This window comes from Ciona robusta, chromosome 12 (assembly GCF_009617815.1).
Source record: "Ciona robusta chromosome 12, ASM961781v2".
Lineage (NCBI taxonomy): Eukaryota > Metazoa > Chordata > Ascidiacea > Phlebobranchia > Cionidae > Ciona > Ciona robusta.
The window spans coordinates 5,433,442-5,461,302 of NC_143246.1; the positions used below are offsets into that span (position 1 = coordinate 5,433,442).

Sequence of the window (27,861 nt, forward strand, 5' to 3'; positions counted from 1 at the left end):
ACTGGAATGTCTTATAAATATATATCTCTGTTATAATTTGCAAAAAATTCTAATAAGGTGCTGGTGTTACGTATAGTTTTGATAGAAAATTTCCAAAGGCAGAGATTTTACTACGAATTCTTGTTGCAGTCAAGAGTAGATTAGATTGATTTTCTCAACACCCACACATTTTATCCTCGTTAATCTTTTCTGCAGCTTTTGCCCCCTTTATTCAGCCTAAACTATATACCTCTATGAAATTAGGTAAACACGGGACGGTGGTTTCCAATACAAAAGTCATTTCTCTTTACGTATATACACGATTGGTAGACGCAAAAGTTTTAATAGCTTCTTTTATTGCTACTCCTATTTAAATTCGCGCGTGAGGCAGTGGAAGACACGTAAAATTTTGTTTTTTTAAAACGGCATGTTTAAAGTTAAACTTATATTTTAGTTACTGAAAATAATCAGCATGAACGGCAAGGAAAATTCATCTGCAGGTATAGCGTTGTTTTTTGTTCTGGTGCTTGTAAAGAATTCTTAACCGCTAACTCATAGCCCTAATTTGCCTAATCTGTAATGCAGGATTTTTCACTAACAAAGTTACATACGTGGTAACCGTAAGCGTAAACAGGTGTATAAAACAGAACGGCCGTGTTATAAGGACTGTCCTTACCCTGCACGACGACACGCGAGGTTAAATAAGTTACATTTATTTTTAAGGTATGCCCACAGCATGTTTAACGTTAAATTGTATTTGTTCCAATAGGAGATGTTTTGAAAAACTTTCATCCAAATGGGAACCAAGGAAATCAAACCGCTGGGAAAGTTCTTATGTCTTATGTTGATAAACCAGTGTAAGTACAATTTATGTAATTTTCAAAAAAATAGACTAGAACTTTTGGAAACATAACTAAATTTAAATATCTAAGCAATCATTTTTTGCAATCTGGATACTAACTGTTTTATTTCCTGATTTATAATTAATTAGTAATTACATTTCTATTTCCCTTTAAAAATCACTTTTTTGCAAATAGTGTTAATTTTATGAATAATACAGCATGATGTTAATTGGTATACTTGTCTATACATTGCAGCTTTGAAAAGATAGACAGAGTTATAACTCCTGAAGAATTTCTACAAACTCTTACGGAAGATAGTATTGGCAATTTTGGGTAAATATGTAAATAAAATTATAGGAATAAATCAATTTGTTTTTCATATGGTGTAACTATGAAAGTCAAATAATAATTTTGCTGTTACTTGGTTTAGTTACACGCAGAAACTATCACAATGCACCACCCAACGCAGCATTGTGCAATTATCACAGGCCACACCCCATATTATACTTAAACAGCTTAAATATAAAAATATTGGCACACTATAGAAACGGGGGCCAGAATTAGCCCATTACCCTGAACTCAGGGGCTTTATATAACTCATTAGAGATCACTGTTTTGCAGCAATGTTAGTTAAGTTCTCAAGGACACATATTATTTCAATGACATCAGTATCAACCATTTAAACTACTGAGCCACTGTGCAAGAATAAATAATTAAAAAATTAAAAAAAGTTTGAACTGTTTTACACCAACAGTGATACAGTTGATGGAGATGAAAGCCACAAAATACCTGAATGGTCAGAAACAACAGATTTCAAATATAAAATGAACCATAAAGAGCGTGGCTGTTTCATGATTTTTAACCAAGAAGTAAGAAAAAAATTATAAATGCTTTGTTTTGATTGGTGTTTGATTAGGTTAAATATAACTTGTTTTAGCTTTGTGTGGGTCTTGCCCAAGGACACATACGTCTACAATGGTAGCAGTGACGAGCCTTGAACCCATAACCATAATCTGTAAGTTATATGCAGGTGGCGATTCACGGCGTGGCACTCTGCCAGGTTAGGGGTTAAAAAAGTTATTTTAATTGTAAATGCACTAACATGTTAGTTTCAAAATGTTTGATAAATCATATGATTTCCTAATTTTTATTTTTTTATGTTTTGTAAAAGGTTTATGATGCTAAAACAAGCTTGAACTTGGGTGAAAGGATAGGCAGCTCAACAGACGCACGGAATCTTGCTTCTGCCGCTGCATACTTGGGTTTCGAATATATTCAAGTCTTTAACAATCTAACTAGATCTAAAATTTTGAAATGGTTAAAAGATGGTACGTTTTAATTATTGTATTGTTTTATCTAGTCTGTCTGGTGTTTTATGCTGGTCACATTGCACATACCATGACATAGTGTTCCACTTTTAACCAGAAGTACTTGGTTCAAAGCTCTATGCTGCTATTATTGTTAAAAACCAGCGGTCAATATTGGGTCAATAAATTGTCGGCCATACAGAAAAATAAACTATTTGTAACCAGAAATAAGGTTTAGGGCACTAAGTATTGTTATTTTTATTAACTTAAGTTGCCCTTGTATGTGAGGATAAGTTATAGGTCTCATTAGTCATTTATTTATACATACAAAGAGTTCTAGCATTTTTGCTATTACATTGACAGTTGCCGCTGCAAGTCATGAAAGTTACGACTGCTTTGGTTGTGCAATACTTACTCATGGAGATAAAAACAATGACTTATATGCACGTGATGCGAGCATGAATATCACGGATTTCACGAACCCTTTCACGGCAGATAAATGTCCAACCTTGGCAGGGAAACCAAAACTGTTTTTTGTTCAGGTATGGCTTGTTATATGTCATTGTGTAATGAGTATTTTGATATGTATTTTAAAATGTCAACTGAGTTTTTTTTTATTACCACTTGGTTGGTGTGAATTATATAAAAAGCATCAGAATAAATAATGTAACTTATTTACTCTCGCGTTATGGGGCAACGACTGTCTTTATAACTCCCTGTTTCATACACCTCATGCCTGCTGCGTAATTTTGTGAGTGGTCTTTTTTTGGGGGGAGTGTTGGAATATTTTTAAATGTAAGGGTGAACATTTAATTGGTTAAATATTTTGCACAAGAAAAATATGCAGACAATGGTAACAGCATCACAATTTTTAGCTGGAAATTGCTAAGGAAACTTAAGTATGCGGGCAAATGTATCAAACTTTGCCAGACATTATGTAATGGGGAATACCCTGCTTGTTCAGTAAAAATATTTTATTATTATTTTACGAGTGGTTGTTATATTATTCACAAAGTCTCGTGGCAGTGACGCACCGCAGGCTGTACTTCCTCATGACAGACATTTTCATAGGCTTATGTAATTTATACAGTGCTTGTCATAAACAGGCATGTCGTGGTCACAAGAGAGACACTGCAGTTCCTTTTACACTTAATGTTGCGAGTACTATAGAAAAAACAGAACTCAAGTTAATTCCCTGCCAAGCTGACTTTCTAATTGCATCTTCTACACCAGAAGGTAAATTCACATTTTAGTCTGAATAAACCATTGAAAGTGTCTTATAGCTGGTCTTGTCAATCAACGTAGCTAAATGTCATACTTTTTTCTCTTACTCACAGCAACACAAAGCTCAGTTTACTTCACTCTTGTGTATCATGACTTTTTTTCATTTATAAATCTACTTAGGTTATTCCTCATGGAGAAATAAAGCAAACGGATCTTGGTTTATTCAAGCACTTTACTTGTGTATTCAACGCTATCCTTCGCTTGAGATAATGCAGGTTGGTCCTTCGTTTAATATATTGGTTTATTGGTTAAGATTTTAAGAAAGTTACATGCTCTTAGTAGTGTAATATTGTATATACAGTGCATATTGTATTAGATACAAGGTTTTTGATTTTGTAGATGCTAATACAACGTTATATATTCTATATTAGTAATAGCTTAAAGCTGCTCTTGGTGTCTTTGTATGTCTTTTTAATGGCAGTTTCTCCAAAAAAGTGGGTCCTTATTGGTTGTCTAAATTGTCTTGCATGCATTAAAAAAATGAAAAAAACAAAAAAATCTCTTTAAATTATTCAATACAAAGTTCCATTGGTTGTAATTCATAAGCAAGCACTAGGTGTTTGAAACAGATTACCCGAATGTGTTATATAACAACTTCAGGTGTATGAAATTTGACACCAGTGTAAAAAACCATTGTTGCCCCGCCACGCAACGATAAATAAGTTGCATTTAATAATAAAGAAATTTAACATAAATGGTAATTTAATTAGAAATTTATATAAACAATATTCTGTGGCATAAATACCATTGTTTTTTCTTTAGATTATGACAAGAGTAAACAGAATGGTAGCACTTCACTTTGAAAACACCAACACCGAGTCTCCTGACATTTACAAACAAATACCTTCAATATGCACAAGGTTGACTGGAGAGCTTTATTTCCATAAACCTGGAAGTACCGTCGTGGAATCACATATTTCTGTGAGTACTGGTTAAGTTATAACATTGAATTAATGTAACTTATTTATCTTTGTTTGCCGGGGCAGCTACAGTCGTTATAACACGGGTGTTCTGTTTTGCACACTGCATGCTTGCTTTTGAGTAACCACACATGTAACTTTGTGGGTGGTTAGTTTTAGGCGATGTTTGTCTGACAGTTTAGACAATTTGAAATGCACCACTGGATTAAAGCAAATGGGTTAAGTGTTTTTCCCAAGGACAAATACACCCACTATTGTTTATTGCACCATGTTTTGCAGGGTTTTATGTTAGCGTATTAATTTTTATGTAAAATACATAAACTTAATGTCTGGCTGATTTACGATGTATTTCACAGAATAATGATGCCAGCAATGCATATGACCAATCCATTGCAATTGAGACAACTACTGAGGAAAGGTTAGTATCTATTTCTACATTACAAAACAATACACTTGTAAAATATTTGTATATTAGAAACAGAACTTATAAAAGAAGTAAATCAACTTTTCTGCAAAGAATCCGGAAAAGCTTTCGTAGAGGTAAAAAAACCAAGACAGGACGACACAGCGCTACCTTTTAACTTTAAACACTGAAGCAGGGTAAAAGTAGGGTAATTATCTAATTGCCAGAGGTGGCCAAACTACCACTCTCTTTAGTCTTATGTGTGCAGCTTTTTGAACTTTTTTTTTGACATAAGTTTTTGTGCCATTTTTATGATATATATATTATATTTTTTGTAATTTTAAAGGGCCACAAATTGTCTGTCACACAGTAAGCCATCATTAGGGTATGTTCTTAATGTCTGGTCAATTCTTTAATATCACAAACATAAAAAATTCATAAGGTCTATTTAATACATACATGAGTTAGCCATTGTAAAATTTTGTATTATGTGCTGCTGATGTAATGCAAATTGGCCACCTCTATGTTTTTTTATTTATCATAGAACTGTAATGTCAACTGATGTGTTTTAAATTGTATTTTTTCTTGTGTGTGTGTGTATGTGCTATTAGTTACTAGTATATGCATAATACCGTTCCATGGCAACTTAAAAAACTTAATAGTTATTTGTTCTACTGTGAATATATTTAAGTTACTAAGCAATATTATCTTTTACACAACGTAGCAGTGCCTTTTTGAGTTCATATACGTTTGCCGATTAGTTAAGTTTTGATAATTTTTTAAACATTTTTTAACAGTTTTTTTTACCTTAAAATAAGTGAAAGTAATTTTAAAATTTTAGAAATATAAATATTTTTCAATGACTTCATATGATGCCACAGCAGTGTCAATTTAAAATTTCCACTTCAACTTTGACCACCAACGATATGTTATTGGGTTTATATAATTAAAACCAGGTGTCCTGACCTGGCATTACCATGGTATGCATTTACTTCATACACCTGGTTTGGACCCTGTGGGCATTTGTACATTTGTGTTTAATTTGCCATTTTGTTTATTTATACATGTTACTTGTTTTATCCTCGCGTGGCAGAAAAACGACAGCCGTTATAACACGGGTGTTCTGTTTTATACACCCCATGCCAGCTTACGAGTTATTAACAAATGTTATTTGTGGGTTTCTTTTGTTGACAATTTATACAACCAATTAGTGACTGTATTAATTTTTGTCCACTAAAGTTTCTGATAAACACTATGCATGGTACACTGTTTTAACTAATCTCTGCTTTAATGTCATTTTTTCTGAGTTAAAATAAAACCACATAATACCAATTTTTTGTATTTGAAATCCAGTACAACATAAACATATGAAGACAAAACGACATTTGCTCATGTTATGTTACCGGGGTGGGGAAACTGGTGGAAATGTGCTGCAACAAAAAAAGTTTAATCAGTTTTAACATTTTTAGAGAGAAAATAAGCCAATCTTGGCCTAATCTCAGGTCCCATGGCATGCCCTGCTGTAGGACCTCATATAAAATAGGGCAAAATATATATTTATTACAGTTAGTATATCGTTGTGGAGAATACATTTTTGGCCCCTTGGTGAGTATATGTTCATTGTTACATGTTTCTGCTTATATTAAACTAACTACCTGCTGTTTTCAGATGTAGATGAGCCTGTGTCACTTTCAGATGATGTCATACTTCTACGTTTAGAATGCGTTCGTCTAGAATTACTTTGATGGGATTTTGGTTTTATGGATCTTGGTTTTTCTGGAGTCAAGTGCAGAGTGACTGGTTTTGATAAAATTGCTTTCGGGATTCTTTTTCTTGAAGAGCCTGGCGCACTCTGAAATTAAAGAGCGTTTATTACAGTTAGAATTGCTGTGTGCTCTTGTAAGAGAGTTCTCAGTGAGTTTTATTGTAAAAGAACTAAAGAAGTCTTCTGAATCATTTTTATATGGGTGAGATTTTACATTGAGGCACAACTGCATCTTTGGTAGTCTTTATCTATCATTTTTAAGCACCATATACCTAAACCTTGATTTTTGGTCTTACCTTTTTGCTTATAACACAAAGCACGTCTTGTATTGGGAGGAATATACCGTGGTCTTGCGTACAAAAGAAGTAACGTTTTCCGTACAGATAGCCGTCGTGTTTTCCAGCTGAAAATATGACTACTAAAAAAAACATATCGAAAGCCCAGAAAACACAAATGCCCAAATTGTCCCATATTATATATCCCGTCTTCTCGTTTAAAATATTTCTAAATCTTCGCTACCGTAATCGAAGAGAAAAATAAAAGCTATGGAGCTAGTGAAGAATCTCCCCCCACCTGATTTGCTAACCGAGGTTAGGGGGTTAGGTGTTCATGGTTAGGGGGTTAGTGGTTATAGGGGTTAGTAGTTGGTGGTTATAGGGGTTAGAGGTTAGCAAATAAGGTGTGAGGGGGAAGACGCTTCACTAGCACCAAAGCTATTTTTATTATATTATATTTTAGCGTAAACTAGGACGCCTTAAAAAACATGTGTGTCTAAAATGCAAAAAGCACAAATGGACAACCTTTTTTTCTTTTTTCCTAACATAGCCTACCTGCACTATTAAGTTCTAGGCCGATGTAGACTACGCTTGGTGTTCCTACGCCGTCCAAGTGACCAATATAACGTACTATCCCCGTTTTACTTCCGCGTACCATGACTTGATCGTTTTGTTGCAGTTGAAGCTTGGAGCTACGTTGAATAATAATATATTGTATTATATATATATGCTAGATAAGTTTTATCTGTTTTTTTTTTCTTATAGTATGGTGGGGGAAGATGGGACACCTTTTTATTCTATTTTCTCGTCGCATTTGGTAGTAAACAAGGAACATTTAAAGAATTAAAAAAACGTATTTACAGGACTCTTATAGACCGTTGTAAAATGTTTAAAACCTGTTCAGGACATTTGAATATCACGTGTTAAAAGTGTCCTATCTTCCCCATCCTACTATATATATATATATGCTAGATAAGCTTTATCTGTATTTTCTTATAGTAGGGTGGGGGAAGATGGGACACTTCTTCATTCTATTTTAAGACCTATTTGGTAGTTAACAAAGAACACTCGAAGAAATTATAAAACCGTATCATCAGGACTAACAGTGACCATTGTTAATTGTTTAAAACATGATCAGGACATTTGGAAAATATGTGCTAAGAGTGTCCCATCTTCCTCTACCCTACTATGCAATCCCTGGCTCTGTGGTAAAAGGATTAAGTCCGGCGCCGTGGCATAAGTATTTAGCGCCCTTCTGCCTCCAACCTGTTTAACCGCTGCCTTTTATCCAAAATAATATTTCTTTCTTTTTTTATCAATAATTAAGCGTGTTTTAACAACTGTTGTTTTACCGTTACTACCCATTATTTTTTAACTCTCTTGTTCTTCGTTATCGTGACCGAAGAGACAAAATAAATTTCATTCATTCATTCAAGTTTCACGAGTATTATCAATTCAAAAAGTCAGGTTATTTAAAAACTACGCCCAATTCTACTTACTTCTGCAAGCATACTAGTTTCCGCAGGTCTCGGAGCACTGGGTTCTTTCCAGAACTGTCCGTTACATATGGACTGCATGCGAATCCCAGTACACCACTGCTTCTAAAGAACGCTGTACACATCTGACATTTACATCCCAAAATTGGCCCAGGAAAAATAGAAGACCGGAACGTCTCTTGCCTGTTGATGTACAAGAACAATTATATTTTTTTTGCTAACGAGTTAACCCTAATATAGCCTTACGTTTTAGTAAAAAAACATTTGGGTTTTTATTGACTCTTTTTTAAAGTTGATGCCATTAGTCAAAAAGACATTTCATAATCGTGTTTGGAACAATTACCCACGATCTAGAGGTATTAGGATGCGCGGTTATTATGTTTATACAAAATTTTGTAAAAAAAGTAAATGAGCCGAAATAGTAAAATAAAAACATTTTTCATCTTACCCCAATATAGAGAACTCGTAAAAGGACACGAGGTGTATGAAACAGAATGACCGTGTTATAACTACTATCGTTGCCTTTACACAAGGATAAACAAGTGTCATTAATTTAGGCATTTTATTGTTATACTCACTTTGAGTCTAGTCTTGTAGTGTTAGCAATTATCGGTAGTAAGCTCTTTTCTCGTGAGCCTTTTAAACTACGTCGTCGTTGTGTGACGTCATCGCTGTCGTCACTTCCTGTCCCGTCGCTGACGTCATCTTGGGCTTCGATGCTGTAGTTTTCTTCTTGTTTTATTCTTTCTTCTTCTTGTATTCTTTCATATTCTTTTGTCTGATGAAATGGTGGACTATTCATTTACTGTCGTTTCGTTACTAATTTTTAACAACTGTCGTTGTTCTAATTAATTTTATCTACTGTATATAAGCAGCGATAAATAAAGTTTTCTTTTTCAAAGGTATTTTCGCTTTTTATAATCCTGTTCACGGCAAAAATCCTATGTTAAATTAATTTACCATCTATTAGCGTTTATAAAATCCAGATCTCCATAAATACCTGGATATCTTGTATCGCTTTTTGAAGGACTACAATTTCTTCTTTTGCTTTATTTAACTCGTCAGTAGTTTTCATTTGATGACCGGTGTCTTCTGACAGCTTCATTTTTAGTTGCTCGTGTTTAATTTCCAAAGCCTTGAATTTATGTTCGAGATTGTGATGTTCAAAATAACCCAACTTTGAATGCAATCTAAATCATACAAGTTCTGTAAATATCCCATTCGTTATAGAAACAGTAGGTAAGTTTGAGCAAAAGTCGTGCGATTAGATTATAGATTGGAAAGTTATATGCAGTTTCACGGAATAGAAATTGTATATATATATATCAAAAGCTACAGAACCCTTTTTCTATCGGCGGCCATTTTACATTTCTGGCGATTACACAGCATGTGCACGCAGTTGCATTGAATCAAAATCAATATTTTTTAAACTGTTTGTTTATTTACCGTGGGCCATCACCAGTGTTTATTGCAACTGCTGTTTTTCCTGGGTTCTGGGACGAAGAACTGACACTTTTCGGACATAAACAAGTCACCGCGAAGTCGCTTCCACACTCGAAGTTAATAAACGTAATGTTAGAGCAATCGGGGGGCTGTAAAAATGAAATTGAATAATATTTATTTAGTTCAGGTCGCCCAAGACTAGGCATATACGTTGTTGTATACTATGTAACTACTATAACATAATACATCAAAGTTTCACATTTACTTAAAGCTCTTATACACAAGCGTCGTTTTGAGATTATAGGTATATACGTCTTGTGTTTTTGTCAGACTTGCTTATTTAAAAACCCACACTTGAATTTTGCGCACTGGTACGACTTTACAGCTGTTGGCATTTACACATTAATTCTACATGTGGGTCTTTTGTATAAAGGTCTTATTTAGGTGTGGTTTTGTGCTACGAACAGGTAATTAGACCACAATCTTTATTTAATTTAAAATACTGACCGTTTCAGGCTCGTTTTCATCTCTTGCCTTTCGTTTGGTGCAGGCAAGGGACATCGTCTGTAAAAAAAAATATTTAATTAGAAAACAATTCAGTGGCTTTCCAAGTTACGGTTAGAATCTGGGAGACGCACCACTTACGAAATCGAAACAAAATTTACTTAATTAAGCGATTATCGGAAAATTGGCGAAGTGTCTGAAGTGCGGCACTTGTAAAAGTGACTTTACCGCTTTTGCTTATATGGCCTTTACCTCGTGGGAAAATCCACCACTTTTTGCATGTGTGTGACAATTTATTTAATTGCAAGAAAATCAAATATATTTTGCGTGGGTTTACGAAATTTGGATCTAAATTATAAAATCGTGTGTTAATAATGCGATGGGAAATTTAATATATCGTCTAAATATATTCAAAAATATTCACGAAAAAATCTTTGCAAAAGTAAATATTACGGCTGTCATTTTTTTCATATTTTTTATATCTTCCAATTTGGTTGTAAACAAAAATATTTACAGAATTACATACCCGTATTTTCACGACTCTAATCGAACGTTGTTAATCAGTAAATCCAAGATTAGGATACCCCGACATATACTGTATATTTATTTTAAGTCATTTCTGTTTATATTTTAAGGTATATATAATCGTTTTATATTGTGGTAGCATTTCACTTGCTATCTCGGGTCGCCTTGATAGCATTTCAGCGCTTTGTTATTGCAGCACACGCTGGGTAATTTATAACGCCTTTGTTGTGTCGTATTGTATGTAGTTACCCGTTTAGTTTAGTTAGTAATGTAGCAGTTACTTTGGTATAGTGATTATTTGAAGTTGTGATGTGTATTATTGCTTGTTATTTGTGTATATATATTCATCGTTTTAGTTTGCAAAACCTAAATAAAGTCAGTACATCACGTATAGGGAGCTATGAAGAAACTTTAGCAGCCACGCTTTTGTTGGTAATTTAAGTTTTAGTACTCTTTACTTGTAGCGTGTTTTTACCGACTGTCGTTTTGCTGTTAGTTCCATTTTCTTCGCTGTTTTAATTGATCTGATATTCGTTATCGTATTCGAAGAGATAACAACTATGTCTAGTTTATGTAATGTCAATAATATATCACATTCAATATTTTTGTTTAAAAATATTGACTTAACGCCTACTATACCTCGGTTTGAATTGCAACGTTATTCTGCGGGTAAGTTTGCGATTCCATATCTTGTATTGACTGCATGCTGAAGTCGCAAGTCTCAGGTAGCGGGGGCTCGGGGCTTCTAGGCACCGCTTGATTCTCAAGAAGAATTACAATTTCTTTGTTTTTCTCTTCGAGTTCTTGCTCAAGCCTAAAAATATTATCGGTCGTTTTGTTTGCGTTTTACAAAGCACGTTACAAAATAAAATACTAGTTTTTTATACCAAAAGTTATCGTTAGCAGTGTGTCTCAACTTTATTGGGTGGCTGAACGAATGTAACTTATTTATTTTGACGTGGTGGATGGAAGTTGTTATAACGTATTAAGATGTTTTGTTTCATAACACGTGTATAGACACATTGTAACTCTGTTTTAGAGATTGTTTTCTCCATGCAAATTGTATTTTCTTTTTGATTTGTCAACTTGGCGAATTTATATATGTAAAATTTGACATTAAATACGTTGGTCTCATAAAATAGCTTAATCTGTCGCAATATACTACCTGTTCCTGTCTTTTAAAAGGTCAGCAACTTCGGCGCATAATGAAACCACACCTCGTCTGGACGCTCTAATTACGAATGCCACCGCTTGTGAAGCTGTTGATTTGTCAGTACTTACATCGGCCAGTGGAATGTCCGCATCTGTTCAATTAATAATTAATTTTAAATTGCGCAGAAGTTTAAAAAGTTGTTGATTAAAAATTGATGTATAAGAAAAATATGCGAGACGAAAATAACATAAAATCGAAGCAAAATGTGCAAAACGAAATAAAAATTCAAAGTATAAGAGACGAAAAAATAAAATATAGGGACAAATACGCTAGTCGCAACAAATTAAAGTCTGTGTAAGCAAAAATATGCTAGACGAATTTTGTGCAAACGGGGTTTCCCCCACCAACGTCGTGGTCAAAGTATGAAATTTTTATTTTAGTCGATCACGGTTACACTAAGTTCACAGTCGGGCCTAAGTTTTGAGTGTGTAGATTCTGGCCGACTTACATGACGCGCACAATAAACTATACAATCTGCACAGCGTCTTAACTTGACCGAATATCTTCATACGCGTGTAAGGTGTGTCTGCACGAATCGGACCGACTTAATCAATCAGTCATATCAGGTCACAACATGCGGTTTCATATCTTAGGAGAAATACACGAGTTTATTACGCTTCGGATTCGATTTTTCGTTCAGGAATTTGTAAAATTCAAATACTTCTGACAGAGACAAGTAAAAGTGTGAGTTTGCAGATGAAAAGAGCATTTGTTATAAAATGTTCGTTGTTGCATAATTGCGCATGCGCCACGTTTTGTAGATTTTGACTTCGAAAGTGTGTTATTTATGCGTAATAACCTGTGTCATTATATATGTTGCAAAATGGTAAAAGTCTTGGACATTAAAATTATCGTACCCTATTATTTGTTATATATGTTCGCTTACAAATATCCCTAATTTTGCTACTTACAAATTAGTAACACATAAATACACATTTTAAAGTCATGTTTTTCATTAAAAAGCGTCTCCTACCAAAGAAAAGGCAATAAAATTATATTTAAGGCCTAATTTTGCTAACACTTCTGGACCTGATCTTAAATCCATAAAACTTCTGTGTTTTTTCCCACAGCTGTAATGACCAGGTTAGGGCCTACACGGATTTAGCTAATAGGGAAGAGTCACGCACAACTATATCATTGGTGTTATTGCCTTTGATATAGTTCCCAGCAACGGATAAAAAATAGAGGTCTATTAAGTTCATTTACTACGCTTGGTATTAACCTGATTCTCATAGGAGATTAGTTTTAATAGAGATAGAGCATTAACTAAATTAAACACGCGGAAATTAGTTATAAATTTCCAGAGCATTTATTAAAACAGTTACCTAACATGAAATTTGATTTTTTTGATAAATGTTGTATATAGTTATGTGGAGTAGGATGGGACACTTTTAGCAAATAATATTCAAACATCCCGATCGTGTTAAAAAAATAATAACGGTCAATAGGAGTCGTGAGGAAACGATTTTAAAATTCTTTGGTTGTTCTTAGTTTACTACCAAATGGGACACGAAAATTAAATAAAAAGTTGTCCAATCTTTCTCCACCCTACTATACAATAACATATATGATGGATTGGGATACAATATGGTTCATGTTTTCAAAAAACATTAAAAGAATTTTAAAACCGTATCCTCACGACTCTCATAGACCTTTGTTAAATGTTTTTAAAACATGATCAGGATATTTGTATATTTTGTGCTAACGATATCCATCTTACCCGCCCTACTACAATATACCAAACCCATATTGAAATCCGTTCAAGTATTCGCTCCAAGGGAAAGGTATCGCATTAAATATGCTAGAAATTTTTAAATCCGCCACGCCCGAATGTAATCTACATTTAGTAGTTGTAGTTATGAGTGACATAGTCCAATTATGGTGTTTCACTTTTGCTTATACTTCACTTGTTTTAGATTCAGAATGACGAAGCAAAACGTGTTAATTTCTGACACGGTGGTTGGCGCACCTGTCATATAGTAGGGTGGGGAAAGATGGGACACCTTTTCATTTAAATTTCTCGTCCCATTTTTTAGTAAACACACAACATTCAAAAAATTACAAAACCATATTCTCACGACTGTCATAGACCAGAGATGGTTGTTCAAAACACGATCATGATATTTGGATATTACGTGTTAACGGCGTCCCATCACACCCACCCCACTACACATTAGAAAAGTGGTAAAAATAATCACCCATAAAGTTACATCGTGCTAACTCGTATGTGCGAGAACGAAGTGTATGAAAAAACGCCACGCGGGGATAAATAGATTAAATTCTCTTATTTAGTTTTTTTGTCGATTTTGTCTTATTTCTTACTGTTTAAATCGTGCCAATCGACGTCCATAGCTTCGTCTATTGCTTCCTGGAAAGGTTCCAAAATATCCAGAGAAGGCTCTGGAGTCTTTTTGGCAGCGACTTTATTCCGTTTAGAAAACATTTTATATCTTATTAGCTTGGAACTAAACAATTTCTGCTATATTGATTTTGAAATGTAAACAGTTTGTCAAATTGTTCGCTTAACTCGAATCACTTTTGCCTTGCCTGTTCACACTTTTCTAAATCTCTACAGTTTTACTTCATTATAGTTGTATAGAATGCACTCAAGAGCAACTTAGTATAACATGAGCTATAGTTTGAACCCAATTCGCTTTTCCAAAGTGACATTTTAGCTGAGTAAATGTTATTCTGAACAAGGACCTCGTTTGACGTCATTATAGAAATGCGGTACGAACATTTTCTTTTTGGTCCATTGGGCTTGGCTAACAGTTCGTGGCTAAACCTGTTATTTATTAAACTGTCTCAATTGTGCTATAACGCCGAACGTAATATTGTCACTGAAAACTAGGGACCATGTACGAGTTATGCGCTCCGTCCATTTTCATTAAAAATTAATGGCGCTCGGTCACGTGGTTCATGCATAATGGAACCGCGTCACCATGGTAACGCGCAAAGCTTCACAAAAAAACAAAAATGCAGCGTTGGTCACTTAACAAAAAACGAATTCCGTATCGCATATATTAGTATTACCATAATAGTTTAACCAAAAATTAATATACTTTATTTTTGCGCGGCGGGCAACGACAGTCGTTATAATACAGGTGTTCTGTTTCATACACCTTGTCGTGCCCGCTTACGAATTCCCACATAGGCAACCTTGTAAGGATCTTTTGTGATGTTTTTCAATTGTTTTAAGAATGGTTGTAATAGTTTAGACAACTTTGTAAGGGCCCACTGGTTGGAGCAAATTTAAAACACAAATTTACGCGCATTTTACCATTTTATTTGCGCTTTTGAGTAAAGAATTTAATTAAAATTCCCATCACGACCGTGCGGTTAGTTTCTTTCACACACACGTTTTAATCAAATTGTTCGGCTACCAATAAACGGTTTCGTTATGGAATGTATTTTTAGAATGATACGAACCACAAATACGGGGTTGAGTTTTGAACAGATTGCCAATCTGTTAAACCGACCATTTTCTGAAATAGGTGCACGCTACCAATATGGGATTACCAGGTAAAAATAGATTATGAATTGATTTTAACGGTAGGTTTTACTAAAAGACCCTGAACGCTTTAAAAATGTAGTAACTGCAAAATCGTTCTGCGAAAGTGCGAAATCATTTTTTTAGTCTGTTAGTTTAAGTAAAAAAACGAAAAATTTCTGAAATTTGGAAACATTTAATAAAACGCTGGTATAGTAAGCAGGGGGTAAGATGGTTTAATTTTTTTGCTCGTCTCAATTGGTAGTAAACAAATAATATTTTACTAAGTTATAATATCTAGGCCCCGCGATTATAAAGGAGTGTTGTTAATTGTTCAAAACACGATGCAGAAAAGTAGGAATTATGTGCGGTATCCCATCTTACCCCACAAGTCTATATGTTAAATACCTCGGATGGTTCGTCGCATTCGTCGGTTATTTCGTGACGTACTCTTTGATGACGTCACATATTTATGACGTTCGTCGTTTTTTACGAATCTCACTGAGGAAGTTTTGCGTTCGCCGTCGTCGGAATTCCCGCCCACTGTGACGTCACTATCTCCATTCTCCGGTGACAAACTCGAGTCACTGTGACGTAATATACCCTGATGACGTTTCATGTTTGGGGGAATTGTTTGTAGCGACGAACACGACGAATAGGGGGTGGTTGGGGAATCTATGCTCCCATCAATGTTTATCCTGTACAACAATTGAACATTAGTGCACACATATTTAACCACATAGAACACTGTAATAAGTTTAACAAATCAGACCCTGATCATAAGAATAAGTTAGCATAGTAGGGTGGGGAAGACGGGTCACCTTCAGCACATAATATCCTAATGTCCTGATAGTGTTTTAAACAATTAAGCAACGGTCTTTGAAATTTGTGAGTATGCGGTTTCATAATTCTTTGAACGTTCTTTGTTTACTATCGAAAGGGACGAGAAAATAGAAAGAAAGGAGTCCCATATTTCCCATCTTAGTATGTATAAAAACTAAAAAAATCTTACTTCGGTAAAAAATTTAGTCGCAAATCTCTTCTCGAGGGTAGCCTCGTCGTTGTTTGTGACGTAAGCATTTCGTCATTGCTACCATGGCAACTAATCGTCGACTTTACGCTGCTGAGACTTTCCCTGCGGTTTGAAACGCCCTTTTGCATGCTTATATCGAATAAAAAATATTCTACCTCTATATATGTACAGCAAGCTGGAAATATTTACACAAATTAACTGTGGGGTAAAGTGGGATAACGCTTGCATTACTCAGATTTCCTGATCGTGTTTTAAACAATTAACATCGCTATTTTAGAGTCGCGAGAATACGCTTCTATAATTCTGTAAATATTCTTTGTTTACTATCAAATGAGACTAGAATAGAAAATAAAACATGTCCCATATTACCCCGTTCTACTATATAAAACTACATCAAAAATAAAGTTTATAAGCCAATTTCCCAATTACATTCAAGTAAAAAAATATTTTCGTTTTAAACGCGAAACTGTACTGTTCTTACGACTGGCATATGTATACTCACTTTCGCTGCTACACTTTTCCAAAATTACCGATTTTTTTCTTTTACATGCTCTTTTGTAATAAACACGAAATCTCTGGCTCTTTAATATACGGTCTCCATACTGTACCACTATATCCTCAAATGCCAGCATAGGCAGCATGACGTTTGAAAATGAGACGTAACAACAACGGCTTAATATCGTGATGTGACGCTCAATCAAAGACGTACCACACTAACGATTATCATGGCACAGTCTATACTTATCGGGCGTGGACTTGATCCGGCATGGGTTTGGCCGAAACAGGCTTAGGCGAACTTTTTATAGCTCTCTTTACACAAGTAATTAGTTGAGATGGCGGGCTTAAGAGTGGTAAATAATATTTGCCGTCATTTTTAATATTTATTTGATAAAACGTTTTGTTTGTAATATATAGTACTGGGTGGGGGAAGACGGGACACCTTTAGCACATTATATCGAAATATCCTGATTTTGTTTGAAAAATTAACAACGTCCTATGGGAGCCGTAAGGATACAGTTTTATATTTTTTTAAATACGCTCGAAATATAAAAAGTTAAATTATTTTAACCAAAACAATGTAAAAACAATTTCGTGGTAAAAAACGATTGTTATAGCCCCTGCGAACACATTCTTCAAAATTTGCAAAAAAAATCTTATATTTTTAATGCTAGCAATGATTTAGTAAATACGCTTCGGTTAGAGGGTTAATTTTCTGCGAACTAATTATTGCTTTAGTATACTTGGACGTGCTTCTTATAGAAAAGCGTTGTTACCGAAGCGTAATATAGCGATTTGATTGGTTTTAAAACATGCCCCCGGTTAAAAGTAATGCGTCGCCGGAAAAGGAAAACACAGACATAAACAAATATAGCTACTACATAACATGCCCGCCGAGGTACAAAGTACGATTAAATGATAACAAAAGAATGTAAAAATAGAACCGAGTGAATAAAAAAACTTATGTCATAATGTTATTTGTTACCCCACCACGCAAGAAAAATAAGTTACTTATTATTTTGTTAAAAAACATGATCAGAAAATATGAGATTTAAGTGCTAACGGTATTCTATCTTACCCCACAGTACTATATATATTACTATCCTAGCATGACAGATACAATTAAGATATAATCGATGTACAATGCACAAGTCACTGCAATCTGTATTTTGTGATATAGATTATAAATGTTTTTATATAAATTAGGCCTATATATGCTTTGTTATAATGCGCACACTTTTGTTAAATTGTGCAGATATATACAAGCGACATATATTAATCTAGGCTATAAGTATAAACAATATATCAGTGGCTCATATATAGGCCTAATTTACAGTGGCTCATGTTCACTAAATTTAAACTTTAAATTACTGGTCATGTTTCAAACAGAGAGACTGAGAAAGGAAGAGTTTTATTTATGATAGAATACAAAGACTTAAATGGATTGGTCCAAGTAATTGTTTTGGCTGGTGTTGTTTTTTGCATGTTTTTAAAAACAATGGTATTATTGTACAGATATAATAAGTTATGCACCGTTGTTTTATAGCAGTTGGGTAAGATGGGAAGTGCCTTTATTCTCTTTTTTGTCCCATTTGGTAGTAAATAAAAATAATCACAGAAATATCTAATCGTAGACCCGTGACTCTAAAAAAACGTTAATTGTTCAAAACAGAATAAGTAGATGCGCCAATACGGTAATTGGGTGCTAACAGTATTTCATTTTGCCCCACAGTACTTTAATTATTTTTTTAAATATGAGCAAGGGCCTTTTGGATTGGTAGGCTATGAAACCTGAGACATATAAGACTATACAAGTGTTGGTTTATTATTAACACTGCATATCTTTTTAGATTATGACTTTGGTCAACGGGTGACGATGGGGTACACATCTGGAAAAGTTTTTTACTCCTGGAACGAACAAGAAATAAATACAGCTTCAAGAAACAGATGTCCTCATTTGTGTCACGCCTAACTGGGACATTCACTTTTTTAAGACTTGACTAATGTGTTTTTATTGTGTATACTGTATATCATCGCTACAGAATATATAGTAAGGTGGGGTAAGATGGTCGATACTTTTATTCCCATTTATAATATCATTTGGTGAAAAACGTTTTTTACAGATATGTACTGTATCCTAATGATTAAATAAGAGCTTCGGTGATTGTTAAAAACACATTTAGGAAACAGAATATTAGATGCTGTATCCATCTTACTCCACACTACTATAATTTACACATGTTAACACCCTTAACATATGTCTCTGCAAAAAATAAATGTTTTTTTTGTGTGTAATATTTATATATTGTATGGTGGAAAAAGATGGAAAATTTTTCAATCTATTCCTCGTCGCATTTGGTAGTAAACAATTTTTTTTTAAAGAACTATAAAGCTGTATCCTGACAACTCCCATAGACCTTTGATAATTATTTAAAACCCGATCAGGATATTTATATTTTGTGTGCTATAGGTAACCCATCTCTTTCCCCCTGCTACATCGTACTTGCGCCACCAGAAATTTCGTTCCAGTGTCCCAGTGTTCCAGCATACTTATATACATCAATAACAGTAACAATCATGGGGCAGTTTTCTCTTTTACTGTTAATAAAGGTACAACAATCGTCAAGATTGTACTACGCTACAAGATTCAAATAAATTTAAAATAAACTCTATAAAAATAATCAGATGGAAAACTGTACATTATAAAAATACTTTTAATTATACAAAGTAGAAAGAGAGTCAGCTAAATTAGTGGATGATACATATATAACCTCCTATGGTTGGGCTAAACGGGTGTCATATTTCACACACCCCATGCCCGCTTCAATTTACAGCGTATTTAACTTTATGGGTGATTTTTTTGGTGTATAAAAAATGGGCAACTGCCTATTGACCACTGGATTAAAGAAATAAAAATTCGTAAACTTAAAAAAAACACACACACACATTGGTAAGAGCATCAAGCATTGAACCCAATATCATATATTCACAATCTAAAATCCAACCACTAATTCACAGACAAATGGGGTTATGTAAAATATATAAAAGGGTAACTAGAGTTTAAACTCTAATCACTATAAAAAGAGAAATAAATTATCAAAAACATTCAGCCTCTACTGTAATATAAAAACAGAAGCTGCTTCATGAAGAGCATTCTGGTGTTTCTTATGTATTTCCTTCCATCTTTGGATTTCTGGAGTGAAAAGGAACAGCTTTCCCTCCTCCCTGGAAAAGTTAAATTTCATTTATATAAGTTACAGCGCTCGTTTTATAACCAAAATACATGTGCTTCAAAGCCCCATACTACCAGCTATGTATAGAGATACACATAGAACACAACCCAATAGTCACTTATAGGTTCCTCAAATTGTAATTAATACCAAAAAAATGTGGAAATGTAACTCATAAGCTGGCACTTTCCCTGTCAGAAACAAGTCCCAGGTTCTTGACAAAGACCTTACCCACGTAGAATAGAATACAATAGTTGCTAACATTGTAGTTTATAAATATACTTGGAAAATTTTTAGGAAAGTAAATAGAGAAAAAGACAATTTTTATTACAAAACCTTTAAAGTGTATTTTAGTTCCGTATGTAAATATAGCCAGAACTAACAAATAAATCCATTCATAGTTAAATGAAATAATTTAATCTCGAGAAACCTAAAATATACCATTAAAAATGTTAATTTTGGTTTAAAAATTTTAAGAAAAAAAAGGTTTAATTATACCTGTTAAACAAGTGCATTTGTGCTCCATACACTACAATGTGGTTTTCCAGACAACATGCAGAAGTTTCACCAAGCGGGTGGGGAACCTTTTTAGTCAACAGCGTCCAATGTCCATCAGATAAATTCATGAACTCACAGGTGTCTACAGTAGTGTTTATGTTCATGTATCCTCCTGTAAAATAAATGAAAAAAAATATGAATGAAAAAAATTAAATTGTTTATCTTTATATAGCGTGGCAACAACAGTAGTACAAGTTATCATATATGTAACTTTGTAAACGAATATTTTTTCAGACTTTTTTCCATTTTTAATGTATGGCTGATAAGGTGGACAACCAATTAGTGACCACTGGATTGGAGCAATAATTGTTGTCTTGGCCCAGGACACATATACCTACAATGGTAGCAGAATGAGCCCTCAATGGTATAGCCTATGGGAAAAAATGTAACAAAACCTACCAAAAACAAAGACTTTTCCATTGAGCACTGCTGCAGCACATGAAGCCCGACCAATATTCAAGTTTCGGAGTTTTTTCCAAGTATTAGAATCAGTGTCGTATCGTTCAACTATAGATGTGGCTGCAATATTAAACACATTAAATAATTGAATTCAGTTTTTGTCGAACTTTTAGCCACAAACTTTGAAACAGTGGGTTTAAAAATATGTAAAGTTTTCGGTAAAATACATTATTTCAATAAATATTTATTAAGATAATACATTTTGTCTAAAACTAAAAATATTTTTTAGTAAAAAAATTGCAATTATATATACCTTCTATTTGTTGTAGAGGCTTTTTATCCTGTTGAATGTAACCTCCAAGTATTATAGCATCTGCAACAAATCATAGGTGTTACAAAAAAGATGTTACTACTGTGGGCTCAGTAACCAGAGGATACTGGGTTCAAAGCTCGGTGCTGCCAATTATGCCAGCTCCAACTCTGTGCCAGGTATTAGATTATTCAAATAATATAGAATAAAAAATGCACTCATAGATTAATCTGCAATCCAATGGTACTTTTAGGTGTTCAACAAAGTTAAACATGTTGTAACACATTAGCAGGCACAGAGTGTATGAAATAAAACACCTGTGTAAAAAAGACTCTGTTAACCACACACACGGTAAGGTACAGGACCACTATCAGCAGCATTTACTTCATTTAAATTTCCAAAAAAATGCTACAAACCTTTTTTGGTAATGCATACAGATGAAGCATCAGTTCTTAAAGTGTTGAATAGAGATTGTGGGGTTGGGAATTTTGTCGTCAAGTTGTAAGATAATACATTCTTGCTCATCATCACAATCCAGTTTCTTGAGTTGAGATATTTCATTTCGTTGATGCCGCAGAAGATATATAATGTGTCTATGTAAAATATGGGTTGTATTAGTGTAGTATTATCAGATTTAAGAAAATATGAAAAATTCTGTTTAGTGCTAAAGATTTGAATCAATTTAAGCTAATTATTGGTAATGCTAAACAATGCTGCTACCAATATAGGTGTATGTGTCCTTGGGCAAGCCATTTCATGATAGTTGTTGCAACCTAGTGGTCACTGACGGGTTGTTTATTTGTCAGCCATACATTAAAACAAAGAAACTGTTAAAAAATAATTTGTCACAAAGTTATATATGTGGTAACTGTATGTGGGCAATAGTTGTTTAAAACAAAAAAATTGTATTCTTATGGGTCTTGTCATGCCTGCAAGATTGGGATAAAACAATTTACGTTTATTAATTAAAATGACTGCCATTGCCATGTAACGTGAGTATATATAAGTTACATTAATTAATTCATATCATATTTACCTTTTATAATAACTGCTGTGGACCTTGCACTGCCTAAGCCCATTCCATGTTCTATTAAATGCACCCAGGATTTCCCATCAAAGCATTTTAAATTAGAACTCGATTTTACAGTCAAGCCAAGAGGTGGTTCTAATGGAACATCAATGCCACCAAAGCAATATAACTTGCCATTATGTACAGCAGTTGCACAATGCTGTTTTCCAGTTGATTGAGACTGAAAATGTTTAAAATTAAAAAGAAAACAGCAATAAAACTAGAATTTATGTATCTGTATGCTGGTTAATACAATTTCAAGTTTTTTTTTAGTTTTTTTTTAGAGTTAAAAATTTAAAATTTTTTAGCAATAACATTGTTTAAGCTTTTTTATAACAGGTATAAACTCAAAAAATTTCGCAAAAACATCTTTTATGAGGAACCAAAGTTAAAATTTTTACCGGGATAGTTTTCCAAGTTTGATCAGGCAGAGATAGTTTGCTTGGCAGGCCAATGCACGGAACAAGTGCAATATTACCATCTAAAAATCAAATCAAATCATGTAAAAAAAGTCCAGTGCCTTGGCGCAATGTTTGGCGCATCTGTCTCTAATTTTAAGGTTACAGGTTCAAAACTTGCCATGCGAGGGTATATAAGTTACATTTATTTAAGGATAGCAGGTTTGAGGCATAATTGTGTGGCATAATTACCAGTCATTACCTAAAATAGTGATCTCAAAAAAATAGATTGTTCAAATTATCAGCCATACTGAAAATAAATAATATAAAAAATCAAAGTTAGATAGATAGTTACTCTTAAGCCTTCATGAGGTGTACCACAAAAAAATCTATAAAAATACATGATCTAGCAAATTATTATAGTAGTCATACCAGTATAAATCTATTTCTTTACCTGGTAAAAATCCTGCTCTCTTTTTTTCCGCTATACTTGTATTAGGATTGGCACGAAAACACATAGCATCTTCGATCAAGTCGCGAATTTCAGGTGAATTTTTTACAAGATCCTGTGTGTTAACTAGTTATGACCAATTGAGAAATATATAAGTTTTTGGTAGGAGATTTAAATAGTTTTATCGTATGAAATAATGAATGAATGTAACTTGTTTATTCTTGCGTGGCCGAGAAACGACAGTCGTTATAACACAGGTGTTCATACACCTCGTGCCGAATTACAAGTTAACATGTATGTAACTCTGAATTTAAGAATTTTGCTTATTCATTATCACGTTCTAAACTGGGGCAACTACAGAGAAAGAACAATAGTGTTTTGTTTTATGAACCCCATGCTCACTTGACAGTTTTAATGTATAACTTTAGGCAATAGTATTGTTCTATTCTATTCTTTATGCCATGGGACTAGAGATTTGGGACGGAATATTATGGAATTGTTACAAAAAGTTAGAATAACAGCTGGATTCAATCCTTCTATTCTGTAAGGGTAAAGTCCTATGGCACACCAATTCAGGGGAACTAGGATTTGGACCAGAGTTGACTCATTACCCCATGTATTTGTTTGATTTTTTGTGCTTCATTTTTAGATTATAACCAACTTGCCATTTTTCTGAAAGTCTTTGTGAGATATTCAATTGGAATAAATTGAAATCGAACATACTTCAACAAAGCAAGAAAATTTTGTTGTCTGTTTTTAACATCTTTCTGAACCCATGAAATCAAAGCTAGTAAAAGAACAAATTCAGAGCTCACCTGTAAAAAAAATCATTTTGGAATAATGTTTTTATTATGTAGTATTTTTTTTACATGGGTGAGGTCCTGGTGTGTAGCAAGCCATGGGTTCTGAGATTTGGGCCAGAGTTGGCCTATTATCCTGACACCCAGGGTGCTACAACTTATAAAATGAAAAAAAAAAATACATATATAATTGAAAGTTCGGGTATAAAATGTAAGAACGGGACTCTATTTTTTGTGACTGCGCCATGCATAGGGGTGATGTATTAAAATTTTGAACATAGACTAAGTTGGCAAAATTGAATGTAAAACTTACTACTAAGTCTTCAGACTTAATTATTGAATCCAGGTCTGTAGCTGTTAATTCTAAGAAACTCTCATGGAGAGATGACTCATCAAAGTTCTGCAGCATGCATTTTTCAGCTTGTAAAACCAGCGTAGGCAGTGTGTACAACTGACCTAACCCACGAATTACGAACCAGTTTTCTGGGCAAATGCTTTGGGTCAAGTATTCCACTGTAGCATCTAGTAAATCTAGAAAATAACAAGATATGAACGAATATATATAAATTTTTTTCTCATGTGGTGAGGCAGGCCAGTTATCATAACATTTAATAATTTAGTCTGAAGACTTTTGTTTCACACACCTCGTGCCCGCTTTCGAGTTACCGTGTATATAACTTAATATGTGATAATTTTTTGGCTTTTTTTATTTTGTTTTAATGTTTAGCTGATAATTAGATAAAAGGATTTATAAAGTTCCGATGCGTTGGAGCAATTGGTGTGCGGTGTTTTGCCAAAACACTCTTAGACCCACAAGTACAGTGGTTGTCCCCTGTGACACGAACACAAGACAGAACACAGCGGGTTAAAACTTAAGTAACCTTCAAAAAGAGAGAACAAATATTTAATTTTGAGATATTGTTTGCAAAACAAATGACGCTATACTGCTACTGTTCTAAAACAATCCAAACACCCAACAAAAAGTTGTTGGCGTTGCCATTTTCTGTCTAGTTTAAAAATAGTAATTCACCATTTAAAGATAACATGATATTAGTATACCTGTGCCAAACAAAAGAAAAGGGTTGAATAAATTTTCTAAGACAAGCATTTATTGTAGGACGCATAAATTCTGCTGTTTATTAGTTTTGTTACTACATTGTTACATGCTCGGTGCTGTGCCTGAAAATATCTTGGCTTTTATTCGTCACGTATGTAGCCTACTGTATACAAGAGTGATTTGCAAAGTTTACTAGTGGAGTGCTGTTGTTTGCTAAATTTGTTTAGTTTGTTGTGCTACAAGTTTCAATAATATTTATGTTTCTCTTTGAACAAGATAAAACATTATTAAAGAGTGTTAATAATTAAATAAATTAGCATATACCTTAGTTCACCTACACAATTAAATTTATAACTCATAGATACTGTTTACGCAAAAGGACATTCCATATTTGGTAGGGAAACTTTTAGTGGTCATAATATGACACATGTGGTTCCTAAACGCCTACAAGTTACTCACGCATACTCACATGACTGCCAGATAGTAAACAACACAGTTATGGTAATTTATACCTGGAGTCCAAGCAACATTTAACATTTTTGTTCAAGGATTAAGTTTTAACATGTCTCGCAGAGTAAGTGGCTTGCAAAACAATGCAGTGGATTTGAAATATGTACCTCATACCAAAAATGTATCATTTTTATATAAAACTTAAATTACTGATGCCTATAACTGCTGTAAACCTAAATGTACTATTAATGATTAACTATTTAATATAGCAGCCTATTTTTAATTTTATTTGACAATTTATATTAGGTAGTTTTTACCCTAGTAAGTTTTTAATGACTGTTGTTTTATTGCTAATTCCCTTCTTTGTTGTTTTAGTTAATCTGTATTTAAATATAAAAATAAAAGTCTATATTATTAATATGTTATGTGCCAAAAACAAGGTGTTCAGATTGCAGCACCTACCTTTGATTTGCAGGAATGAAGAATAGTGCAAAACATCCCTGACATTATCGGCAGACAAAACGATTTGGTCCGTGTAAATAAAGTTGATGACATCATTGAAAATATGTTTCTTTACATCCTTGATTTCCACCTCTTTTTTAAACTGTTCGACCATCTAGGCGAAAATTTAACTTTAAGAATGAAATAGAATATTTGTTTAAGATATTAATTGAATGGACAACTATGCATGTGTGTCACATGGACAACTATGCATGTAATATTTTTATTTCTGTATATTACCAACAATTTTGACAACATAAGAGACTACTGGCTTGGAGAAACTGCCAGTATGTGTCTCACCCAAAAACAAAAACGCCTACAACGGTAGTAACCCATACTACAACCTACAGTGTGTCTACATAAACTTATGAGTACTGAATTACTAAGACCCTACCTTAGATGTAAACATAGCATCAAAAAATGGGCTGCACGCTGCCAGGACACTTCTGTGAGCGGAGAAATGTACGTCTTCTACTTTGATTATGACATCACAATAGTCAGTGTTTTCCAATCTTTGTCTGTAACAAATAAAGTTGATGTTTAATTTTAATAGACATAGTAGGTTGGGAAAGATAGGACACCTTTACATTCTATTTTCTCGTTTCATTTGGTAGTAAACAAAGAACATTCAAAGAAATATAAGACTGTATCTTTACGACTCCCATACACTGTTGTTAGTTGTTTAAAATATGATAAGTACATTTATATATTATGTGCTGAAGGTGTCCCGTCTTTCCCCACACGACAACAGTTATACCTTGAACGCAGTATAGCCATTCAGGTGTTTATATTAAAAATAAGTAATTACCTGTTCAATTGAACGACCATGTTTTTGGAATGCTGATGCATTTGGATGCATTGCTTGTCGGTCATTGTTCGGTCTCCAGTTATACATTAGCAACTGCGCTTTTATATTTATCAATACAGTAACTCGAGTAATTGCGCTTTTATATTTAGCAATACAACGTGCCCACATACCAAAATAACAAAGGAATATAGCGTCTCATCCAAGGACGATTCTCAGCTTTTGCTGACGGGGAATCCCCGGCTTACCGTGCCAGCATAGCATATTTATAGTGTTGCGGTTGACTGTGCTTTCAACACGAATTTAACAAAGTTTGCCCAAATTTTACTTAATGCGTAAAGATTGAATATTAAATAGCGGTATTTTGTGACTTTTATATAAACTTGAGCGACACATCTTGCGTATTTCCCACCACTACAAGGAAATGATGTTCCACTCTGCCATTCTTTGGTGTAACAAATTATCTCTTCCTGTTTTGGTGTCCGCGCACATGTTTTAGGCTATATAAAGCCTTCTATTTTCTGTGTGGGGAGAGTGCCGCTTGTCGTTCGTTCGTTCGAGTTATATACCAAATGTTAAGGTGGAGTTATATAATATAGTCTTTTAAAAGGATAAATAAATACTACCAATGATAAACCACCAAATTCGATTTGGCTTTTATCCCAGGTGCGATGGCGTGCCTCGCGGTTGAGCATCAACCTATATATAGAAACGTTTCATCCATATAGAACAATTAAACCATCAAAAAATGCCAAATTCCTAAGTCTTTTTAAACTTTTTTGTTGCAGCACATTTCCACCAGTTTTCCCACCATGGTAACATAACATGAGCCGATGTCGTTTTGTCTTTATGTTTC

The 27,861-nt window shown here is 34.0% G+C and overlaps 3 protein-coding genes and 1 long non-coding RNA gene across 7 annotated transcripts; 2 read left to right on the top strand and 2 right to left on the bottom strand.

The window, feature by feature from the left end:
• Positions 1-57: 57 nt before the first annotated feature.
• On the top strand, positions 58-6,067 carry LOC149727123 (caspase-3-like). 3 transcript variants are annotated; one of them, XM_089890544.1, is made up of 11 exons: positions 58-479; positions 749-836; positions 1,077-1,154; positions 1,576-1,690; positions 1,993-2,149; positions 2,492-2,670; positions 3,235-3,364; positions 3,533-3,627; positions 4,175-4,333; positions 4,689-4,750; positions 4,808-6,067. In XM_089890544.1, exons 1-11 carry the CDS (start codon positions 452-454, stop codon positions 4,911-4,913), a joined length of 1,197 nt encoding a protein of 398 aa, XP_089746670.1. In that variant the 5' UTR covers positions 58-451; the 3' UTR covers positions 4,914-6,067. The 3 variants fall into 3 exon arrangements, with proteins under 3 accessions (XP_089746670.1, XP_089746673.1, XP_089746671.1); XM_089890545.1 differs by having other exon boundaries at positions 66-479; positions 4,814-6,067; XM_089890547.1 differs by lacking the exons at positions 4,689-4,750; positions 4,808-6,067 and having other exon boundaries at positions 60-479; positions 4,175-4,348.
• LOC149727124 (uncharacterized) lies at positions 5,326-16,650 on the bottom strand. Of its 2 annotated transcripts, XM_089890517.1 has the most exons (13): positions 16,459-16,650; positions 15,855-16,144; positions 11,909-12,047; positions 11,383-11,557; positions 10,222-10,278; positions 9,718-9,863; positions 9,272-9,461; positions 8,850-9,049; positions 8,275-8,454; positions 7,331-7,467; positions 6,797-6,903; positions 6,391-6,587; positions 5,326-6,165 (listed from the first exon to the last, which is right to left on the bottom strand). In XM_089890517.1, exons 1-13 carry the CDS (start codon positions 16,605-16,607, stop codon positions 6,135-6,137), a joined length of 1,998 nt encoding a protein of 665 aa, XP_089746643.1. In that variant the 5' UTR covers positions 16,608-16,650; the 3' UTR covers positions 5,326-6,134. The 2 variants fall into 2 exon arrangements, with proteins under 2 accessions (XP_089746643.1, XP_089746644.1); XM_089890518.1 differs by lacking the exons at positions 15,855-16,144; positions 16,459-16,650 and adding an exon at positions 14,279-14,453.
• On the top strand, positions 16,650-19,194 carry LOC149727125 (uncharacterized). The gene is made up of 2 exons (XR_016386265.1): positions 16,650-18,430; positions 18,828-19,194. It is a non-coding gene; the product is annotated as an uncharacterized LOC149727125 (long non-coding RNA).
• A 358-nt stretch (positions 19,195-19,552) lies between these two features.
• Positions 19,553-27,319, bottom strand: LOC149727126 (kelch-like protein 28). The gene is made up of 13 exons (XM_089890525.1): positions 27,009-27,319; positions 26,595-26,718; positions 26,162-26,315; positions 24,506-24,723; positions 24,058-24,207; positions 23,396-23,507; positions 22,945-23,024; positions 22,511-22,724; positions 21,891-22,067; positions 21,478-21,537; positions 21,165-21,284; positions 20,706-20,877; positions 19,553-20,202 (listed from the first exon to the last, which is right to left on the bottom strand). Exons 1-13 carry the CDS (start codon positions 27,071-27,073, stop codon positions 20,091-20,093), a joined length of 1,758 nt encoding a protein of 585 aa, XP_089746651.1. The 5' UTR covers positions 27,074-27,319; the 3' UTR covers positions 19,553-20,090.
• Between the last annotated feature and the right edge of the window lie 542 nt (positions 27,320-27,861).

Bases quoted from the DNA above. Each gene is read 5' to 3' on its own strand.
- LOC149727123 (XM_089890544.1), top strand. From the start codon at position 452: ATGAACGGCAAGGAAAATTCATCTGCAG. The intron at 480-748 runs GTATAGCGTTGT...TTGTTCCAATAG, and splicing joins CAAGGAAAATTCATCTGCAG to GAGATGTTTTGAAAAACTTT. The intron at 3,365-3,532 runs GTAAATTCACAT...AAATCTACTTAG, and splicing joins TGCATCTTCTACACCAGAAG to GTTATTCCTCATGGAGAAAT.
- LOC149727124 (XM_089890517.1), bottom strand. From the start codon at position 16,607: ATGCAAAAGGGCGTTTCAAACCGCAGGGAAAGTCTCAGCAGCGTAAAG. The intron at 12,048-15,854 runs GTATTTAACATA...TTAATTGAACAG, and splicing joins AATGCGACGAACCATCCGAG to ATGCGGACATTCCACTGGCC. The intron at 9,462-9,717 runs GTAAATAAACAA...TGTATGATTTAG, and splicing joins AACACTGGTGATGGCCCACG to ATTGCATTCAAAGTTGGGTT.
- LOC149727126 (XM_089890525.1), bottom strand. From the start codon at position 27,073: ATGACCGACAAGCAATGCATCCAAATGCATCAGCATTCCAAAAACATG. The intron at 23,508-24,057 runs GCAAGTTGGTTA...GTTAACACACAG, and splicing joins CAAAGACTTTCAGAAAAATG to GATCTTGTAAAAAATTCACC. The intron at 23,025-23,395 runs GTAAAGAAATAG...TTTGATTTTTAG, and splicing joins GAGAGCAGGATTTTTACCAG to ATGGTAATATTGCACTTGTT.